This window comes from Fopius arisanus, unplaced genomic scaffold, assembly GCF_000806365.1.
Source record: "Fopius arisanus strain USDA-PBARC FA_bdor unplaced genomic scaffold, ASM80636v1 scaffold00070, whole genome shotgun sequence".
Classification (NCBI taxonomy): Eukaryota; Metazoa; Arthropoda; class Insecta; order Hymenoptera; family Braconidae; genus Fopius; species Fopius arisanus.
The window spans coordinates 677087-698068 of record NW_011887809.1 but is presented as its reverse complement, the minus strand read 5'-3'; the positions used below and the strand labels follow the sequence as shown (position 1 = coordinate 698068).

Sequence of the window (20982 nt, the reverse complement as noted above, 5' to 3'; positions counted from 1 at the left end):
AATCAATTTTTACTCTCACATCTCGGGATTTCCTCGGAATTATCTTTCATTTTTCGATCCTCCGATAAACAGACGCAAACTTGTTCTATTATCGATCACAATACCACGTGGATCGTCTGTAAGTGGCTTAAGAAAATTATTGATAAATAACCGATAAGGGATTAAATAAAAGTATCCTGGAAAAATCGGCATTATTTTGTCACATATTATCAGTGATTGGATCTGGGGAAATTCACGAGAATTGCGCGTTTGGTCTCGCACTCATTCATTTATCATCGATTGGGTATAAAATGCGAGAAGGCCCAGAAAATTTATTAGTGATCGATCGAGATGGCTTCTAAGATTATTTTCATCGCGGCTTGTCTGGCCATTGCACAGGGTGGTAAGTCTCATTACTAAATTAAATTATCTGCAATTAATTATTTCCATTATAAATAATCACGAAATTATTAATTCCCATACCTAAAAAAATATTTTCTAATGGCTTGAATACATTATATGACATATTATTATTATATTATATATGATATAAATATATCATATAAATTGAATTTTGGAATCCACTCGTGAGTTCCTGGAGAATATTATATTATATCATGATATTAGAAAAGGAAATTTTTTATTTTCTTTTCGCAGATCAACGTCCATTTCTAGGTCTCAGTGTCCCCGAACTCGGATTGTCTCGAATAGTTGGAGGAAGTGAAGCAATTAAGGGTGCATTTCCTCATCAAGCATCTCTTCAGTGGGGCCTACCTCCACTAATAACTTATCGTCACTTCTGCGGGGGATCGATAATTAGTGATCGATGGGTATTGACTGCTGCCCACTGCATCGACGCAGTCCCCAGTTTTGGATTTTTCGTTGTCAAACTGGGAAAGCACTCGCTGAAGGAAACCGAAGCCGAAGAGCAGCTGGTCAGGGTCATCTCATCGTTCGTTCACGAGAATTACACAGGGTAAGTCATCCCCGATTTAATCATCAATCAGATCAATTAATTTTTCATAATCATCAATAATCTTCATGAGAAATTCTGTGCAACTGATTAATAATTTAAACGCAAAAGGTCTTCCCACGTTCCTTCCCAAATAAATAATTTTTTTAGATTAATCAATGAATTAAAAATGAAAATTTTTAATCGATTAATTAAATTTCCGTTGGTAGGGGTGTTGCCCCCTTTGATGTGGCTCTAATAAAACTGGAGTCTCCAGTGATTTTCAACCAGAGAGTTGCTCCTATTAATCTCCCGAAAGCTGGGGCTCGACCCTCTGGAAATGTCACCCTCTCAGGGTGGGGATCGACAGCCCCGAGTGGATCAAGTCTTCCAGCCAATTTGCAAACAGTCATTCTCCCTGTGGTAGATCTCCCCACCTGCAGAAAGTCTCTTGAGGCGCTCGTGGGTCCTTCCCCTCTCCACGACAACAACGTCTGCACTGGACCATTGACTGGAGGAACTTCTGCTTGCAGTGTGAGTTTTCATTTTGAAATTCAATGAGAAACTCGGAAATTTCTGGACGTAAACTCTTTGAATTTAATTGCATTCAATTTTAATTAGGGAGACTCGGGCGGACCTTTGATCGCGAGGAATGGAAACAAGTCTGAAGTCGTGGGGATCGTCTCCTGGGGAATATTACCCTGTGGCAGTGTCGGCGCTCCGTCGGTCTACGCCAGGGTCTCAGCCTTCGTCGACTGGATCCAGAAGACCATCACCGAGAACTGAATATTTTTTAATAATTCAAGATTTTCAGTTTCTTAATTTCCCAACTTAAGTCCGGGGGAATTTAAATTAAAATTATTAAAATATACCCAAACAGTATTATATAAATTCAATTCCCCAAAATAATTTCAATCAATAAAATATTTAACTGTTAATCACAACAAAAATTCGCATTTGTTTTCATTCCACTTTTCTACATTTTTTTAAACAATACGATAATTAAATTGAGAAACAGAGAATTCTAGAATTAAATTTTCTGGAATTTTCCAGGAGTTTTGAATAATCCCTGAACAAAACACCGATTACCTCATCCGATCTCTCCTTCTGGTTAAACTTATTATATTGTTAAATAGTTATTGTCGAAGTGCAATAATGCCAACGAGTTTGTCACAGAAAATAGTAAAGAGGATTGGTTTCGGAGAATGTGGGTCAAGACTGAGGAATGCAGGACGGAAGGAATAAAATTTTCCGATTTCCAATTTTTCGGTTCAACGATCGTCTGATTTTCAGCTGTAAAAATAATCCGTCGGTATAAAACATCGAGAAACAATAGAACTTTGTTCAATTACAATTCATCATGGGTTGGGGAGTCATCTCGCTCATTGCAGTGTTTTTTATCGCTCGAGGAACTGGTGGGTTCAATCTGATTCACGAAGTGAGAGTTCTATAGGTGCAGGAATAAATTAAAATGAATTGTTTATCTATTAATTTATTATCAGTTTTTAATTCAGTATCAAAGAAGTGAAACGGTGAAACAGTGCAATGAGAAAAAAATTTAGTAAAACGTAGTAAAACTCAATATTAAATATTGAATTAGATTTAAAACCATAAAAATAATTATTCATTTAACTAGGTATTCAATTAATTTCATAATTTCCTTGAATGATAACATGAAATTTGAATTCTTGCAAAAGTAAAAGTAAAATTGCAATTGAATTCCAAATAAATTTATTTATTTCAATATTTATCACTTGCAATCACATATGTATTAATTAATTCCATTTGTTACTTGCAAATCAAATTTTTTTTAATGCACTACATTTTTTTCTGAGTGTGCATTGAATTTTATTAATTTTTACATTTGATACTGAATTCGTGAATTATTTCGGATAGAATCCCGTCCGCAATTCGAAAAAGACGATTCGTTTTTCAACCCTCGAATCATCGGTGGAGTGGAAGCTGTGAGGAACTCGTATCCTCATCAAGTATCTCTCCAATGGGGTTTCCTATCCACAACGAATACCAGACATTTCTGTGGAGGAATAATTATCAATCAATCGTGGATTTTAACAGCCGCCCACTGCATCGACGCCATCCCGGAGATAGGGGGACTTCTCGTTAGAGCTGGCAAACATTTTCTCGATCAAGTGGAACCTCTGGAGCAGTCCAGGAGAGCCACCGCTGCTTATGCCCACGAAAATTTCATCGGGTAAATGAATCCCATGCAAAAATCAGTTTTTTTTCATAATTCCTTTTTATCGTCGATCTTATTTTTCTTTTTAACTCATCCCTAAAAATTCCTACCTAATCCAACAATCACAAGGTAATATGTAAATAAAAAATATTGTACGGAATAATTCAATTCCAAATAATAATTTTTTAAATTAAATTATCAATTATCGCTTCATAATTGCAAACAATTGCAGCCAATTGTAAACAATTGCATTTTTTTCGTAAAATTAATGTTACCGCACGCAATAGTTTTCATCGAGAATTTTCGAATGAAAAAAGGCCCAAAAATTGTAAAAATCTCGGGCAGTAATTAACGCAGAGCCATTAATTATTCCGCCAGTCAATATTACTGCAAAATTAAAGAATAATTGTTTTCACCCAGGGATGTAGCTCCATACGACATAGGACTCATCAGGTTGACAACTCCCTTCACCTGGACGACTGCAGTGGGCCCGATCAATTTACCCCAACCCGGTGCAATTCCCACAGGAAATGTGACATCAACGGGCTGGGGTGCGACGGATCCCAACGGTGCAAACCTGGGAAATGCCCTCCAGACCGTTGAAATACCCCTGATCTCCCTGAGCACCTGCAGGAATGCCCTCATTCCATTCGGAGGTGCTGGCACCCTCCACGAGACGAATATCTGCACTGGACCCCTTGGGGGTGGATTCTCCCCATGCAGCGTAAGTCCCAAATACATTCCTCTAAATTATTTTCGATATTAAACAAAAAAAAATTTAATTTTTCATTGAATTTAATTTCATTGAGTTGATTTGAATTATTATTCTCTTAACTTTATCGTCTTATTTTATTTATTTAATTCGATATCTCGTAGAAAGCCAAATATTCAAGTACTCTAGTAGTATTATCCGTTTTTTAAAAACAATTCTTTTATCGATGATTAATGTTTAATGCAGGGAGATTCCGGCGGTCCATTAACCTGGAGAAACGGTGATAATTGGGAAGTGGTGGGAATCGTCTCCTGGGGAGTAATTCCCTGTGGATTGAGAGGTGCCCCTTCAGTATTCGTTCGAGTCTCTGCCTTCATCGACTGGATCCAATCAACCATAACAATAAATACCCAGGGTTAAATAAAAAAATATCTTTTTAAATGAATAGGACGTAACAATAATTTATTCTCGTAATCATTTATCATACAACACGTTCCTGCATTTTGTTTCTGCATAAACGTTTCAATGACAATCTCGACAATAAATGACGAGTTCACTGATTGTGTAACGATTTATAACGTGAATTGCCAGATGTTTAATTATCCAAAATAATCAATTTCGTTCGTATTGACAAGTTTAATTCCTCTCAAACCAGAGATTGAATTCAATACAGAGACAGAGAGAGAGAGAGAGAGAGAGAGAAAAAAAAATTAAAAATACTAAATTCGAGACACCGTTTTCCATTGCACGCTCGCAATATCGATTATCCATGTCTCCTCTCAATCTCTGAATTCCCAGAGACGAGACAGACATCAATTAAATTAATAGACCTGAATTTCCATTAAATAAATTACCTAAGCCAAGTAACAGTAAATACTCAAGACTTAAAATTAAACAGTGCACAATTGCTTGATTTTCCTAATTAATAGCAAGTCTTAAATGCCAGTGATTTGACGGAATTACCAGACACCTTACCTAAATATCTCCGTCGATAAATCCCATCCAAATGCACACGACTCATATTCAATAAACCCTTTAAATCTCCAAAGTATTCCGAACAAAACCAATCGCTTAATTTGTTCTCAGTCAAGGTATAAATACACTGGGTCCCCCTCGTTTGGCTATAGGTGGGTCTGAAAGGGTGGAAATGAAAAAAAAAATAATCAGGATGAAATAACTTGAATATCACCAGAAATCCACACATCAACAAACAAAAAGATGAAAGAATTAAAAAAAAAAACATATCAAAGAGAGAAAACAACTGTTAATTTCATCCGCAACTGCAACTAACGAGCGTTTAATAAAAACGATGCCTCGATTATAATAACATTGGAACGGCATATTGTTACATTGTAATTATAATTAATTATTGGGACCATTTGAAGTCAATTCGGTACCACCGACAATCGTCGTTGCTCCTCGGCTTTTGTTCATCATCCTCTTTCCTTCAAATTATTTATTCAAAACAGAAAAAACAACTCTGCAAAAGCCTCACTCCTAAGCAATATACACACCTCATCACTTATTCAGCTCGCTCACATACATATTTCGAGTAATTGCAAGCAGTAATCCACTATTTACTTCTCCCTACGCATTAAGTACTTTGCCCATTCATCTGGCCTCAGACACTCGAGTGAATAAACGAGAGAGCTTAACTCGATATTGATTAACAATTCGCCACCTCGTCTATCTAGTAATTCAACATTGTCACCCATTAATTGCAATTAACATAATCCCCGTGCACGTCTAACTACATTACAAGTAATTAATATACACAGTGATGCTGTTTATAATACTATGATTCATTTTTTGTGAGGTTTACCAATTTCCCAATTTACCAATTTACCAATTTCCCAATTATCCGTGTGTTCTGAGTATTCTAACGTCTTCTTACAATAATTAGGCCGCTCGAAAGTCTACATATGCAGCGTAATGCACTAATACCATTCCTCAATTACTGTATTTACTCGTTTATTATTTTTTCGGATAATTTTTCGATAAATGCAGTATGCGAGAGAGAGTATTAAAAATAAAGCTAGGGGACTAAATATCTGACTAATTACCTGAATGGCATTAATTTTATTATCCTGATGAATCGATTTTTCCAGAATAATTTTTCTGGATTTGTTATCGATTAAATTCAATAGCGAAGTGTCAAGTCAGATGAGTCGAATTTGACATGTTGATTAAAAATCGATTGATCTCGAAAGCTAGTGGCTCTCAGAGAAAATACCAAAAGATCATTTCTGTCGGAAATTTATCGATCTAAAAAATAAATCCTCTCAAATTTCCAGCTACAGTCAATAGTTTTCGAGATTTATCGATATAAATGGAAATCTTAAATTCGACTTACCCCTTTGCCACCCCTCAGCCAACAAATTCCACGTCTACGATTTATTAATTAACAAATTAATCGGCGAATGAATACAAATTAATGAGGGATCGCCTAATCTAATCACCACACTCTCAAATTAATAAAAATATAATATCTCTGACGTATCAATTCCACGATAATGAAAAAAAATGAAAATGAATTTCTACTGGCACCGAGATATGTCTGGCATAATTCCCTTGAATTGACATGATATAAACTTTCGATTACAATGGCAAGACGATGCATCCCCCCAAATAATTTGATTGACACATTATTGTAATCAGTTAAACGGGCATGAGTGTTTTTTTCTGATTAATCGTTAAAACTTTAATATCTTCATGAATGGAGTTATTTCAACGTCGTCGAGGCTTCCTCGGCTTCCTGACTCGCTCGGCCTCAAAATTGCACGAGCTGCTATCCTCAGATCCGGATCCATTCTGCCAATCCGTTATCTCTGTTCCATCCAATTTCCCATGCGATCCACCGCTCTGTTTCTGTTTCTATATTTTTTTTTTCATTTCGTATTTATTTTCCTTTATTTTCCTTTATGCTCAATCATCATTAACTCTGACCCAACACGTACAGATTAAGGTAACAGCACAGAGAAAGCAAGCACATTGATGGTGAAAATTAATATGAACCAGTGGAGGTAACTAATTAGGCAACAAAGTGGAGGAAGAGAGTGAGTCAATATTTCACACTGATTTTTCAAAATATCTCTCAACCCAATGAAGATACAGGAATCCACAAGAGAACTTTTTTGCAGCACTTGAAATTCTCTGTAGAAAAGATTTTGTGGAAATTTCATCTATCTCGAGCGGATCAGCAGATATTTTGGAAAGAAATGGAACAATCTTTCCATCTTACCACTTGTTCACTGAATCAGTAATTCATAACAGTCCCAATGTGCGAGAGTCAATGCTCTTTGTGTATCGAGTACTTTCATGCCAGTTTAACGTCCACGACATCGACAAATTTATTGAGCAAACTAAAAATCTCTGAGAGTGAAACAAACACCTTTCAAGCCTCAAACGCGAAAGCAGTGAATTGATAATCTTTATACAGTAATAAATGCGGTACTAAGTACTGATTCAACAGTCTGAGAATGGATTATCGGATATTATTCTTCCGATTGCACCCTCAGTGACTCCTATCTACGAGTCATGTTAATAAATGCCTGGAGACTTAACTATTATTTAATTATCAATCATTGCTGAACAACATTTTGGTTTTCAGAGCGTCTAGACAAACGTTTCGTCGTTTGTTCAATTAACGACGCGAAGTGGCACATTTTAAATCTTCAATCATTCGCTGTTAATAAATTTTCACTGAATCGTGTAAAAGAAAATCCTGGGAAAATTTCATTAGATTAAAATTCGATTTAATTCGAAATTTCACGAATTACATAAAATTTCAGATAAAAATTAATATTCTCTTGTTTAAAAATATTTTAATAATAATTATTCTTAAATTTTCTCCAGCTCTTATTAATTGTAGAGAGTAATAATAAAATTAATGCGAGATTCGTAATTGTCAGCGAAAAATCTCTGAAAATTCAATGCAAATGATAATTGTTATCAATTTTTAAATCAATAAATTAAACTTTCAGTGAAAATTATTCAACATCGATACATCGTTACATCGATTTATCCCCGACTATTTCCGGAGATACTTGAATCCAGAAGAATCAAATGGTTCCACTTTCAATAAGGCATTCTGGATCTTTCTATAATAGATGCATTCTCATCCACAATCCTAATCACTCGAACCATGTCGTTATTCCTCTAATATAATACACGGACACGTTAATATTTAGATACAGACACAGACAAAAACGCAACGGTGAATGACACATTCATTGTTTCTCAATAAATTACGTAAGAAATATTTTACTGACAAATCTATTATGTACAATTTCTCTCATCCCTACGTTTTAACTTGAATGGAATTCAACGAACAGTTTGGATTAGTGTCGAGCTATCCCACCCTCCCGTTATCCAGAAATATCTCCAAAACTAAAAAAGATAGCGCAGTATTTTTCATCACCTTTTTTATAGGGCTTAATCAGCTCTACAAAAAATATTTATACAAAAAATTAATTATCTCCGTTACTTTCGGAGATATTTGCGCGAACACACGGGCTGTCTGGTATTAATCAGTTGAATACTTGGAACGTGGAAAATCCCGCGTAATCCAGCTCCAGGTAATCAGTGACCGAGAACAGCACGATAATGCCCTAATCACGATTACACGCATCAGATGGGTGTCATCCGAATTTTCAGTCGTTGTCGTTATGATTAAATAGCCACAAAATTCATTGAGGAGTGAAACGAATTGAGGGAACGACAGGATAAAATACAATAAGTGGGTAATTAAGGGCCCACCACGATGAATTTTGAACACAACGAAGAAGGGTACATTGAAACCCTTCAATGACCCTCCATCCTCATTCATATTTCCTCAAATCAGGTAGAATTCACCGGAGATAATGAGCACGAGTCGTTGTGCACTCCCACTGTGCTGATTATTATTGACCAAGTGCAGTTCATTCTCGTTGCAGTATCTCCTAATTTGTGCATACACAAACATTTTGTTTTTTTTTTTCGTTCAGACGGTGGTACCCCAAAATTCTCAATTCATTGATTCATCAATTGATTGATTCATTCGATTGTAGAGGGATAGAAAGCCGTTGTTAAATAAATTCATAAATCGAACTGACGATTTTTTGTAATTACCAAATTATCGCGAAAAGTCGAAATTTATCGTGAAATGTTCAAAGAACTTTCTTGTCGGCGAAATTCCCAACAATTTATCCGAAATAATCTGCACTTAATTGCTCAATTAGTTTTCAATTCCATCGGCTTTACAACCGAATTACTCAAGTGTTACTCATGATTAATACTTAATTAGGTTAATTACATAAACGATTATTAAGCAGAAAAAGCGTGACAATACCTCTTGTAAATCATGGAACAAAATGATTGATAAATAAAATTCATACAATTCTCAGGTTTTGCTCAGCAAGCGCCGACGGTGATAACGCATTAAAAAATAAAACGTGATGTAGACCGAGCAAGTGAGGTAGATGCACCGATATATGTTGAATAATGGAGAACGAAAAATTAAGAGACTCCCAGCTAATGATTTATGGTGAATGTCTAGTGCATCTGCCATTTAACATTTTTCAAACATTTTTTTGGGGTTGAACTCACCATTTCCGTTGTTAGACTAGCAAGTGCCTCTTCAACAGTCGCTGCAACTCTTCCTCCAACGTCATTACGATGATTACCTTTGGTTGGTGTTGTTGGACAACCTAGAATCATTCCCCGCACTGTCTTTACACGTTTTTTCAAAGATTCATTACTATTTTCGGTTAATAAAACAACTATTCTGGGGATTGGGTGGAGGAGTGGTCAGTAGTGAAGTGGAGAACTGAATTATTTCGAGTACTCATGATTTCCAGACATAATTTTAGATTAAAATTCATGACTCACGTCAGATAAATCGAGTGCATTCAATTCGATTTATTCCGAAAATATAAATTTTATGAGAAAATGATAGAGAACTTTTTTCTTCCCCTGATTTCTCCTAAAATCAATAATTTTCCACAATAATCGATATGTAATAAAAATATAACAATCGATTATCTCACATGATCATTTCATTATTGAACTCCTTTTGAAATCATCAATCGTCGAAATGAATAAAAAATTGATAAAACAATTTGAAAGTGAAAGTTCTCTTGAATTCTTTGATAAATCATTTTAAGAACAATTTCACTGAGACATTCACCAATAAAGGAAGGCGTGTGTGCCTGCTGACGTAAACGAACGATCTAGCCCATTAATCAAAGCTCTGAATTTAATTTGCATTACGATTGCCAAAGTAAACTGATAAATTGGATGTTTGAACGATACAGGAACGATTTGAAGACAAAAATAAAAATATAACATAAATTCTAACGAGTCTGTGTCTAGGTGATGAGCAAGCGTGAATCTGTAATGCGTGATGTCGATTCTTGATGATTATCAATAATTTAATGAGATTAGAATTAAATAAAACGAGTAAAACTGAAGACTGAACTTATCTCGAGGCTCGCCGGTCCTAAGCGACTGTAGACTTGAAAATTTAACAATCATGAGACATGGAATCTCCTCGTACATGGGTCAGTGGAAATTTAATGCTGATCATGATTGAACGATGACAAACTAGATTGTTTATTTCTTGTGTATGAGTTTATGATTTTTATTGTCCGAATAATCCAAGTTATTTCATTGATCCTTGATTAACTAAACAGAGCTATTTCCACTTTATTATATGAAAAAATAATAAATTGTTGAGTGTGTACAACCAATGGATTAATTCACGAAAGAATTCGCTTCGAAACACCTTCAACTTTTAAAAAACCATGAATAATCACAATTGAACATCTGTCCCAACGAATGCTTTCGCGTGACAGATAAATTTATAATCTGCCTTAAGACATTAATTCAATGATTACGGGACGATTACAATAATCTTAACACCATCGAGTTAAATTAAAAAACATTTAGTCCACAATTTGGCTGAGAATCTTGATCAGAATATCCAAGAACTACAAAAATACCCGCCACCAGACTTCCTCTCTCCCAGATTTTCTCGAATAATGAGAATACAGTTGTTAATGACATTAATGTTATTGAACAGTTGATAAAACATCGCAGTTGACTGGAAGTGTTTCTTCAGGACTCGAAGTACAGGTTGAGAGCTATAACGAACTTACCTATGTCACCGCTGCTCGAGCTCTCAGTGAAGGAGGGAGTACCCTCTGTCCACGTGGGTGTTGATCCCTCAGCACTACCCGCTGGTGGTGTCCAGGTTAGTCCACCACCTCCTCGACTGCTACCTCCACTCTCAACGCTCAATGATGATTTTGTTTCGCGACCACCACTTCCACCACTTCCGCTGCTCTCAAGATGAACATCTGATATACTTGAAAAAAATAATAAACAAAAGATCAATTAATTCCCTCCATTCTCTCCCCTTTCACATGATCATTTGAAAAAGCTCTCGAGCTCTTGTCTTCGACTTACCTGACAGAATCATGATATGTCTTGGTACTGAGCGTCACATGATGAACAGTTCTGTTCTGCTTGGCATGTGCTACAGTTGTCTGGAGATGACCACCCGATGCCAGGGTCTGGTCATTCGATCTCATAGCGTCATCAAAGGGTGGGGGTGGGGTAGAGCAGGTTGATGGGAGGGTGCCACCTACAAAAAGCGCACTACAATTAGCCCTAGGTCAACAGCATCACTTAAACACAAACATTGAATTTATCACATGTTTAAATTCACAATATCTAGTCTATCTACTGTCAGTGCTCACTATTTGTCGGGGAGATTTCACATCAATTCCATCATTTCGCTATTTTTCTCGCTCGAATCGTTGATACAGTTGTGGGGAACTTTCTACGTTTATGCGGGAGTTTCTAATGAAAACCACAAATCTAGCAACATACATCTAGCATGCACAATTGCGGGAGAATAAATTATGTAATGAAAAAATTAATGGAGAACTCAAGAGTCAAAGTGGTAAAACGTAAATGATAAAAGAATTTTTATTTAATTCCCTATTACGTTCAATAATAAATCATTTCGAGATGAATTATTTCTCCCTGCAAACGCATCCAAAGGAAAATTATTATTTTATTCATTTTTATTAATTAATTAATGTTTAATGTAGTTTTCTGAAAACTTCCACAACATATTCACAATTATTAAGAAGATATCATCAGACTGATTTCGTTTTACGACTTGACTCTTCAATAAAAATTGGTAATTCTAAACTACGGGATGTAATGAATGATGAGTGACGGTCATTGATAGCCATGCAGGAAGGAAGTGTTTCTGAACGCGGGACTCCTCTCCCTGGACTGATCCCTCAGGTAATTCCGATACTGATCATCGGATAGATGAGGCTTGCAGGTGTCCGGGAGTCTCTCATCAGTCCTGATATTAGGTGAGGGAGCTCTCAAGCTAGTGCAGCTCGAGAAAAATTCTCTGTTGTCCATTACACTCAGATTTTGAGATACAAATTCTCCGCGAAGACGAACATTGATGCTGTTGGAGCTCTGAGTGATGCTCTTCTGCCCCACCGATCTGCTCTTCAGATTCGTGAGGGACTCGAAGACTTGCTTCCTCAGCGAAGGCTTAGGTGCGGCTCTCTTCTTCTTCTTTTTCATCTTGTACGTTTTGATCTTGACCTTCGTGGGGTTCTGCTCCAGAGACGTTCGCGAGGATTCACCGAATGCTAGTAAACTCAATTGCTTCATGAAGTTGGTACTATCCTGCCGAGGCTTCTGAATTTTAATCTCTTCAGCAGAATAATTCAATCGCGTCTCATTCGTCTTCAATTTCTTTGACTCTCTGGATGTTCTCTTGAGCCTTTCGGCGTACGTCTCCGAGTGCTTCTTATCCTTCCTGGACATCTTGTAATGATTCTCGTGATGGGGATTGAGGAATTGCGTGAATTTATTGACAGCCCTGAGTTCTGATTCCTGAGAACCGGTGGGGACTGATTGTCTGATCGATTCCTTGGGTCTAGGATGGAACTCCCTTTTCCGTCTCTCAGGTCTAATCGGACAGGGACTAGTCCTGATAACGTACGAGTTGTCGAGCTTCTCAACGCATACGAATTCCTCTTCCTCGAGTTGTTCGATATAATCAGGAATGAAATACCCAGTACCCAGGAACTGCGAGGGACCCTGACTAGAGTGTAATGAATTGGGTGCATGCAACGGCGATCTTGGTGGCTTGTAAAGGCCTTGTGGTATTTTCTTACGTTCATGCAAACTATACGCGACATTGACATCACCTCGACCGGATGTCGACGAGGATGAGGACACGTTGCCACGTTGTAGCTCGTCGATACTCGCGCGTTTTCCAGTGCCACGCGGTGGTACAGGTGGTGGTACCTTTCCTGATGGCACCAGATTTGGATTCGGGGGACTCGCTGCAGATCTACCTTTCAGCACAGCGGGATAACTTGCACGGACTTGAAACGAGTTGACGGATAATGGGGGTGGACCAGCGGTTATTCCACCGCTCGTCGATGTCGCGAGTACCGTTGTCGGTACGTTGACGGGGGTCGAGGTGGCTATTGGCACTGAACTTGTGGAGATTATCGTGCTGGAGGTCACCACTGGCACTCCCTCGGGACTTGTCGGGCTTACTGTTTAATCGGGGTCAGGGACAGTGACAGAGACAGATTTTTTTTATGAGTGAGATTAGTTGTGGGGGAATGAATAATTACAGTGACTATTTACGGAGACGATTTCATTCCTTTGCTGGATATTAGTTCACGATTTATCGGCTCCTCCAAAATGAAAAATCTCTCAATAAAAATTGAGATATTACCGTAGACTCTCGTAATAAAAATTATTTTTCCAACATTCTTTTTGACTCAATCGAAATAAACTAATACTTGACCCCATAAAATCATTTAATTATTAAACTCTGAATAATTCATTACATCAGAATTATCGGGAGTTTATTCATCAATACAGAGATCATTCCCCTGGATTTATAATTGCATTTATTATTTACAAAGAATAATTGAATGATCGTCTGGGTTTTTTAACTCTCTGTTCGCTAAAGAAATTAAAAATCTCGGAGTTTCTCCGATATCCGCAAAAAAATGACTGACTACCTGATGAAATGACAGAGGTATGCAGTAGCTCATGTTAAAATAAGCCATTGCATAAAATAAAATGACGTATGAGTTGCAGATGACTCACCGGCTTTTGTGGGTGATGTTGCATGCATCGTACTTCCAACGGCCGTCACCACTAAACCACCACACAATACCCAATTACCATATCGTATCAAGTAATCTTGACTATAAAATTGGATTTTCACCGATTGACAGGATGGCAAGTAATTGAGCAATTGAGAGAGTTTAAAGCTCCTGGATTGTCTTGCAAGTGGGACTGGGATATGCCGAGGTGGTCGCAACGGGTGATACATTGATCGCACATTTATTTCTAATGCATTTGGATCTTCGCTTGCCTTTTTATGGAATGAACCGTGGGGTGGTTTATGAATTGAAAAATTTATTTCGTCAGCTAGTCTGGGTTGTAATGCCAAGGATTCACTTACCAGTTGAATCAAAATCACCCTCCAGTGGCCTCAAGGGCCTCGTGATGCTTTTTCTCTTCGATGGGGAATGTTTCAGAGCTGAAACACAAATTAATCCATGTCGTAATATCCTCATTATTTATTTTGCAACGAACTGGCGAAGGGGAACAAGTCGATCTAGTTAGGTGGTATGTTTTCGAGGAATATCTCTCAATCTAAAGGAGATAGCTAGATTTTTGGTTATACTTTTTTGTAGCTATTGTTGCACTCTATAAAAAAGGTGCTGATGAAAATTTCGGTATCGCTGTTAAATTCGGGGATATTCCACGAAAACTCGGGTAAGGAAGTTAACTTGTCGGCCTTCACCATTTCACTACTGAATTATTTTCAGTGATCACGTTTTGTTAAACAGTTTATTGAGACAGCTCGTTTATTCACCCAATCTTATGTAATTTTTAATTGAAATATTAATAATAATAAAACAACCAAGCCGAGAACATCCAACAGCTCTCATTAGCGAAGGACAATAAATTATTTAGTCTCTTAAAAAGCACTAGTCGTCCATTTCACTTACAATTTGTCTGAGAATTGTACCTAGAATTCATCTGACAAAAACCTACTGCATGAATTATACTTCACACTTGGGACCTATTCTAAACTAATTCCTCTTTCCTCTTCCATAAAAGGACGAATAAAAACAGGAGGAATGGGGGGATAAAAAACTTCTTCGAAAATGGAAATGAAATCCACAAATCGATCGTCAGTGCAGTCCATGCATAATCTATTTACATCTCTATAATTAATTAAAATCAGTAATGAAGGAGTAAAACGGTTTGAGTCTAGTTCATGAAAATTTTACAGTGAAAATACTGAGACTGAATACTGATTTTTGAAAATAAAATCCCATAAAAAATTACTGGATATCTTTTGAAAATTCGGACTCTGGACCCGATCCGAATTACTTCTTCACTCTAGATTAATTAACAAATTAAAACGGCATCACTGAGAAATAAAAATAAAATCTCGAATGACATCGGGTAATTATCAAAGAGTGCAGGAAAAAACCAACGACACTAAGCCGAACACAAATGAAGATAATAACTCATGCTAATTGACCAGTGAAGGTCGTAACACACTGATAAGACAGGGAAACATTAAAAAAAAATATGAAGGAAAAATCTAAAAACACACACGAAAGTCACACGAACGGACAGAATGAGAGACAGATAGAGTTTACCTATGTAGCTGGTGACGAGGTTACGGAATTTGCGATGATTTCCCTTAATCTCAGGCAGGTCCACTGTTTTTTATTCGATTATAATCGATGTATTTGATCGAGGCAGGTTGATATCAGGTCAGAGGGTTGACACGGAAAATGCACGGACACAGAAACATCAAATATCATTTTCTAATGTTCTTTAAATTTTAATACCCAACACTCATAATCGAGCTAATTATATGAAAGTAAATAAAAAATAAAAAAATCAAACCGGCTGTCACACAGAGATAAATAAATATTGAGGATCCATTGAACAATTCAATAAACGCCAAATTTTCTTTTGGTTTTTGTCAACTGTCCAGCCAAGGTACACTCGCTATTTAAACCCACGTCATAACGATAAATCAATGAAGTTGTCAAATAAAATTAGTGGCTCATGGTAGGATTATAGTGATAGTTAGATTGTCTGGGTAAAGAACAAATGATATGAGGTTGTAAATAGCGAAATAGTGTTTTATTGTAAAATATAAATATTTACATTGGTGTCCACGTTCAGTAACCAGCTGATTATTTCTTCCATGATAAAAAAATAAATTCCTATCGTCTAATCTACCTCGTTCTAGTCGTTCTCTCCCTGAGAAATCATCGATTAAAATAAATCGTCAACTCATCAACGACAACTCCCAGTCACTCCTCTATTCTTCATCATTGATACAATATTCGATGGTCAAATCTGCACTATAAAAATATTTGTGCTATCGTCGTATACGTTTGGCTCAATTTCATATTCATAATACCCAGGCTACATCTGTGGACACCAATCGACTGTGCAAATTGAGTAATTCAATCACCGAATTGGTAAAAAAAAAAATCAAAACAAAAAATATCAAAGTCATAATTGTTCTTGGAATGATAGAAACCAGTGGCTCTTGAAAAATAGTATTAAAAAAAAATATCGAGTTATAGACAACAGTCCAGTCCTAGCAATTAATTCCACTGACAGATCGTCAATTGACCCCAAGCACTCATAATTTTTATAATGCATCTACATTACTCAAATGACTCTGCCTATTCAAATGGAACATCAAGTCCTCCGTATATCATACTTTGAGCAATAATTGAATCAACTTTCTGTTGAATGTCAATTGGCAGGTTACATGCTTCCACAAATCGTCGAGTGATTTAATTAATCTCCATAATGCTGAATTTAAATCTAGCTTAAAGGCTTACTGCTCATGTCAATAACCGTGATTATTATTTATTAATTATCAGAGAAATTGAGCAGAAAGAACAATTTCGAATTTAACGAGGATTCATTAATTGAGCTCAGCTTGAACTCATTACATTCAATGAATTACCAATTTTTCTAAAAATTATCGAAAATACCTTCTGCCCCATTTTTCATCTCCTCTAATACTGGAGTATATCTCAAAGGTAAATAAAGATAATGAAAAAATATATTGAACCGTAGAATGTAAACACTTTGCGAGACTGTACCGACTGTTATTAATCATGATCTAGGAATGTGCCTTATTTATCGCTAGCATCGAAGTCAGATTCGTTAGGAGGGGCTGATTCGGATGGTACTTACGTGATGGTATCTTCTTGAATACAGTCTTTGCCATGAAGTCCTGGAAGCGCTGGGCGTAGAAGCCCGGTCTATGCACCGACACAGTGTCCTTGAACAGACAATCGAAATTAATTCCACAGTACACCACAGAACATCAAAAGCTTGACTCTTCTTCATTATTTTGTTACTGAATTATATTTAATATGACTTACCCCATCGTGAATCATGGATTTCCACGTGTGCTCGAGTTTTTTCTTCAACCGATAGCTCTGGAGAATGTCAATAATACCGAGGAATAGCAAGAGACGCTCGCCTCGTGCATTCCTCGCTGGAATACCCCCAGGACTGCTAGGAACAAAAATGAGAGAATTGTAATTATTAATGACGAAATACCCCATTTATTTGTCCAACTGCTGAAGCAATTGTTAGTTATGAGCAATTACATGTGGATACTCACGGTACATCGTCTTCCTCGTCTATCGGTTCACTCTCAGCCTGGATGCTCTCCATGGCAGTGCTGTGAGCTACCAGCCTCTGGCGATTAATACTACGCGATCTGTTGAGGGCTGTTGCACCTATTCTCTCCTCACGGTCCTTCTCACGTTCTACCTGGACGAAACTTCCACTCTCGTAGCCAGCCTCACCTGGTTCCTCCTCGACTGTTGTCGATAGCCTCGGTTCCTGCATAATACGTGGAAATCATTTCTCTCATTCCCCAGTTATTTTATTTAAAAAGACTTGTAAAGATTTTTATTCATAAATTATTGGTGAATTACCGTTTTTTCCCTTGCAGCCTGATCCAAGTTATGAATTCCAACCAATAGGGAGTAATCCATAATCTTGAAACTCTCGAGCACTCGACAATCCCTCTGAATAGTCTTGACAAGAGCACCATAAGTGTCGGCCTCGAGGAAAATTCCCTCAGGATGATGCTCCATAAAGTCCAGGTCTTTGTAGGTCGGTGATTTCTTAGATCTCTCGCTCCTCGACGCCTGCGTTATCAAGTCAATCCAATTATTTACATCATCCCAGAAAGAGAGGAAATTGCATGTATGCATCAGTTTAAATTAATTCAAGGTACTCACTTTTCTTTTGTACGTCGATCCTTTCAAATCGTACTTTTGATGCAACTTAACTGCCGAGGGCAAGAGATTATTCATAGCAATCAATCTAACGTTCTTACTGTTGCAACGATAGCAGTACAATCCAAAGAACTTTGGTAATAGAGTTCTCGGATTTTGATTGAGGTTCATGTAATAGCCAGGTAAAAGAGTCTGAAGAAACTCTCCCTCTTTATGCTGTACAGTCTTTATAATAAATTCGTCATCCTCTGTTAAATAAAAGATGCTTCCACTTGCACCAGGATTCGATAATTCTCGAAGAGGTGCACTACACATAGACATCTACATAAAAATTAAAAATTACAAATGACAGCTGCAGAATTTGAAATATGAAATATTGAGTTAAAAAAAAATATTCGCAGATGAGACTCACCAAAAAATCATCAGGCTGAATGCCAAAAAGATCCCTAAAGTATCTAAATGCAATTGGAGCGTAATTTTTAAACTTGAACTCAGAGAAATGATGGGCCGGCGTGTGATTGGATCCCTCACTCGGAAAATTCGTTGTCTCGACAGTCATGAAGTCCTGCATCAACAAATCCCTCTCAGGTTTACTAGCCAATCCACCAACAGCGTGTTGAATACCGAGTTGTATCGAGCCCATGATCTGAGTCGTTTGTATCTAAACGGGAGAGAAAAATCCATTCATCTGTCAAGTTAATCATATTAATCGACTATTTTGTTTATTCCAAGTCTATCGTGTTGTGCGCCTTCGTCATGTGCGTTTGCGTCACTGAGGTGTCTTACGACGAGCGATCGAAGCTTGGCCACACAAGAATACGCAGAACAATCGCCGTGTGTTGTTTTACGAAATTCTTGAATTATTGATCAAGTTGTTAAGGGTATTAGCAAATAATTCGGTGAGAACCGAGAAATTTATTCTGAATTCCAAATTAATTCTGGAAACATCATTCATGAGATTGCTCACCTTCTTGTAGGTGATTTCACCACCCACGCCGACCCTCCTATGTCCGATCTTCCTCTCCCTCTCGGATTTTCCCCTCGACATGCCCGAGGGTGTCTTCGGCCCTCCACTTCCATGTTGTGCAACTGAACTCTAAAATACAATCAAACAATTTAATCAATTCATCAAAAGTAATCCACTCTTTTTGCCAATTGTTATACTTGATTACACTGGCTAAACTAGAGCCGCTGCTAGAGGTACTGGATTCAGTCTTGACCCACATCACGCTCGACTAAATATCCATAAAATCTCGAAAACTTGAATTCTACTCTCAAAGGATTCTTATTATTCCTAAATAACGATCTGAGTCTCAATGAAATACTCCAAATTTACTCATTAAAGTAATCTTTCAACAGATAACTCTTTATCTCTCGATAAATACGGAATGCTGTGGCTAAATATGAACGTAATGAAATGAAAATCACAGTAGGGTAATGAACATCAAAGAGATTTAAAAATACTCACATCAAAGGTAACCCTCTCACCAGTTGTTGACTTGTCTGAAAAAAATAAAATACCTCAATTGAAATCCGTTATTCCATACATCGCTGACATAAATTGAATGACACGAGACCCATCGAACTCTCAATCAATAAAGCTGCTCCAAAATGAGACAGACAGACACGTGAAATGAATCAATAAAACTTCATCAAACCGGAACTTTTCCTCATGAATCGACACCGGAGACAATTCTCAATTGAAATCGAGAGGCAAAATCCCAAGAACTCCCTCACAAAATGAAAAATAAATCACACCTTGAAGCAATTGAGCCACTGGCTCCGCAAACACTTCTACGAATTCTGAATCACAATCGTCGATTCGATCAGCTGTCAAAGTTCACGCCCGCACAGGGGTAACACGAATTTATGGAAAAGTTGAATGAAGTGAAAAGAATCAAAGTTCCGAGTGAAATAAAAAATTCCAGGTCATGAGATGGTCCGTTGAAAGTCGAACGAGGAAAGAATTCCAGTTAGGCATTGGCTGAGGATGATGATAAAAATGAAGACCCGTTAATTACTTAATTCTAGGTTATGTATTATTCAAAATAATTACTGACAAAAACATTAAATAAAAATTTACCATCCTCATCGCCAGAGTCATTGAGCCTCGAGGATACGTCGTCGCCTCTGTTTCCACCCCCAAAGCTCGTCTCGACGACTTCAATCACATCCACATTGTCCCCCGAAGCCATTTTGTTACTTTAAAAAATCCGGAGTATCCCCGACTCAACCGCGATCTTGACAGTTTGAGGGCCCGTACTGCATGCCAATTGATTGCATTTTCACTCCCCCAATCATCACTATTGTTGTATACGGAATCGTATACTCGAATCTGCTTGATTCATCGTTGAGTCACTCTCGATTTCTGCACTACTAGGGGGGAGTTTAATTAGTCGCTGTGAGGAATGTTATTTTTTAGTGATAATGGGGGAAAGAAAAACGCTCGAATGAGGGCCCGTTTTCCAGGGGCTACGAACACCCACTACTTTTCACACACAACTACTCGTCTTCCTCTTGTCTCTATTGACCGGTCGCCATATTCCAGTCTGGTTTATTACATGATTGCCAATGCTATGTACAGCGCGGGAAATTCAAATTTCTCGGATTTCACCGTTTGACTTGGCATTTAATTGAAAAAATCCACGGCAATTCGAACATTCGTAAATTCTGAAAATTTTTACGCGGCAGAATTTTATGATCCACTTTGAAAAAAAATTTTTTCAGTCGGGAAATCAGTTTCTTTTTTTATATTTTATTATTATTTCCGGATTCAGGATTA

General features: G+C 37.3%; 3 protein-coding genes across 11 annotated transcripts; 2 read left to right on the top strand and 1 right to left on the bottom strand.

Annotated features, from left to right (window-relative positions):
- The first annotated feature begins 248 nt into the window (after nucleotides 1-248).
- Nucleotides 249-1841, top strand: LOC105269534 (trypsin). Its single transcript, XM_011309863.1, has 4 exons — nucleotides 249-382; nucleotides 637-955; nucleotides 1162-1465; nucleotides 1553-1841. Exons 1-4 carry the CDS (start codon nucleotides 331-333, stop codon nucleotides 1715-1717), a joined length of 840 nt encoding a protein of 279 aa, XP_011308165.1. The 5' UTR covers nucleotides 249-330; the 3' UTR covers nucleotides 1718-1841.
- A 450-nt stretch (nucleotides 1842-2291) lies between these two features.
- Nucleotides 2292-4260, top strand: LOC105269548 (trypsin-1-like). The gene is made up of 4 exons (XM_011309887.1): nucleotides 2292-2346; nucleotides 2828-3143; nucleotides 3549-3852; nucleotides 4087-4260. Exons 1-4 carry the CDS (start codon nucleotides 2292-2294, stop codon nucleotides 4258-4260), a joined length of 849 nt encoding a protein of 282 aa, XP_011308189.1.
- A 13-nt stretch (nucleotides 4261-4273) lies between these two features.
- PIP5K59B (Phosphatidylinositol 4-phosphate 5-kinase 59B) lies at nucleotides 4274-20732 on the bottom strand. 9 transcript variants are annotated; one of them, XM_011309864.1, is made up of 17 exons: nucleotides 20284-20732; nucleotides 19669-19703; nucleotides 19168-19296; nucleotides 18613-18861; nucleotides 18204-18521; nucleotides 17895-18110; nucleotides 17576-17799; nucleotides 17331-17466; nucleotides 17140-17227; nucleotides 15567-15629; nucleotides 14351-14428; nucleotides 13990-14040; nucleotides 13068-13424; nucleotides 11287-11464; nucleotides 10977-11185; nucleotides 9427-9527; nucleotides 4274-6714 (listed from the first exon to the last, which is right to left on the bottom strand). In XM_011309864.1, exons 1-17 carry the CDS (start codon nucleotides 20393-20395, stop codon nucleotides 6568-6570), a joined length of 2691 nt encoding a protein of 896 aa, XP_011308166.1. In that variant the 5' UTR covers nucleotides 20396-20732; the 3' UTR covers nucleotides 4274-6567. The 9 variants fall into 9 exon arrangements, with proteins under 9 accessions (XP_011308166.1, XP_011308172.1, XP_011308167.1 ...); XM_011309870.1 differs by having other exon boundaries at nucleotides 4274-4973; XM_011309865.1 differs by having other exon boundaries at nucleotides 17331-17463.
- Nucleotides 20733-20982: the final 250 nt, after the last annotated feature.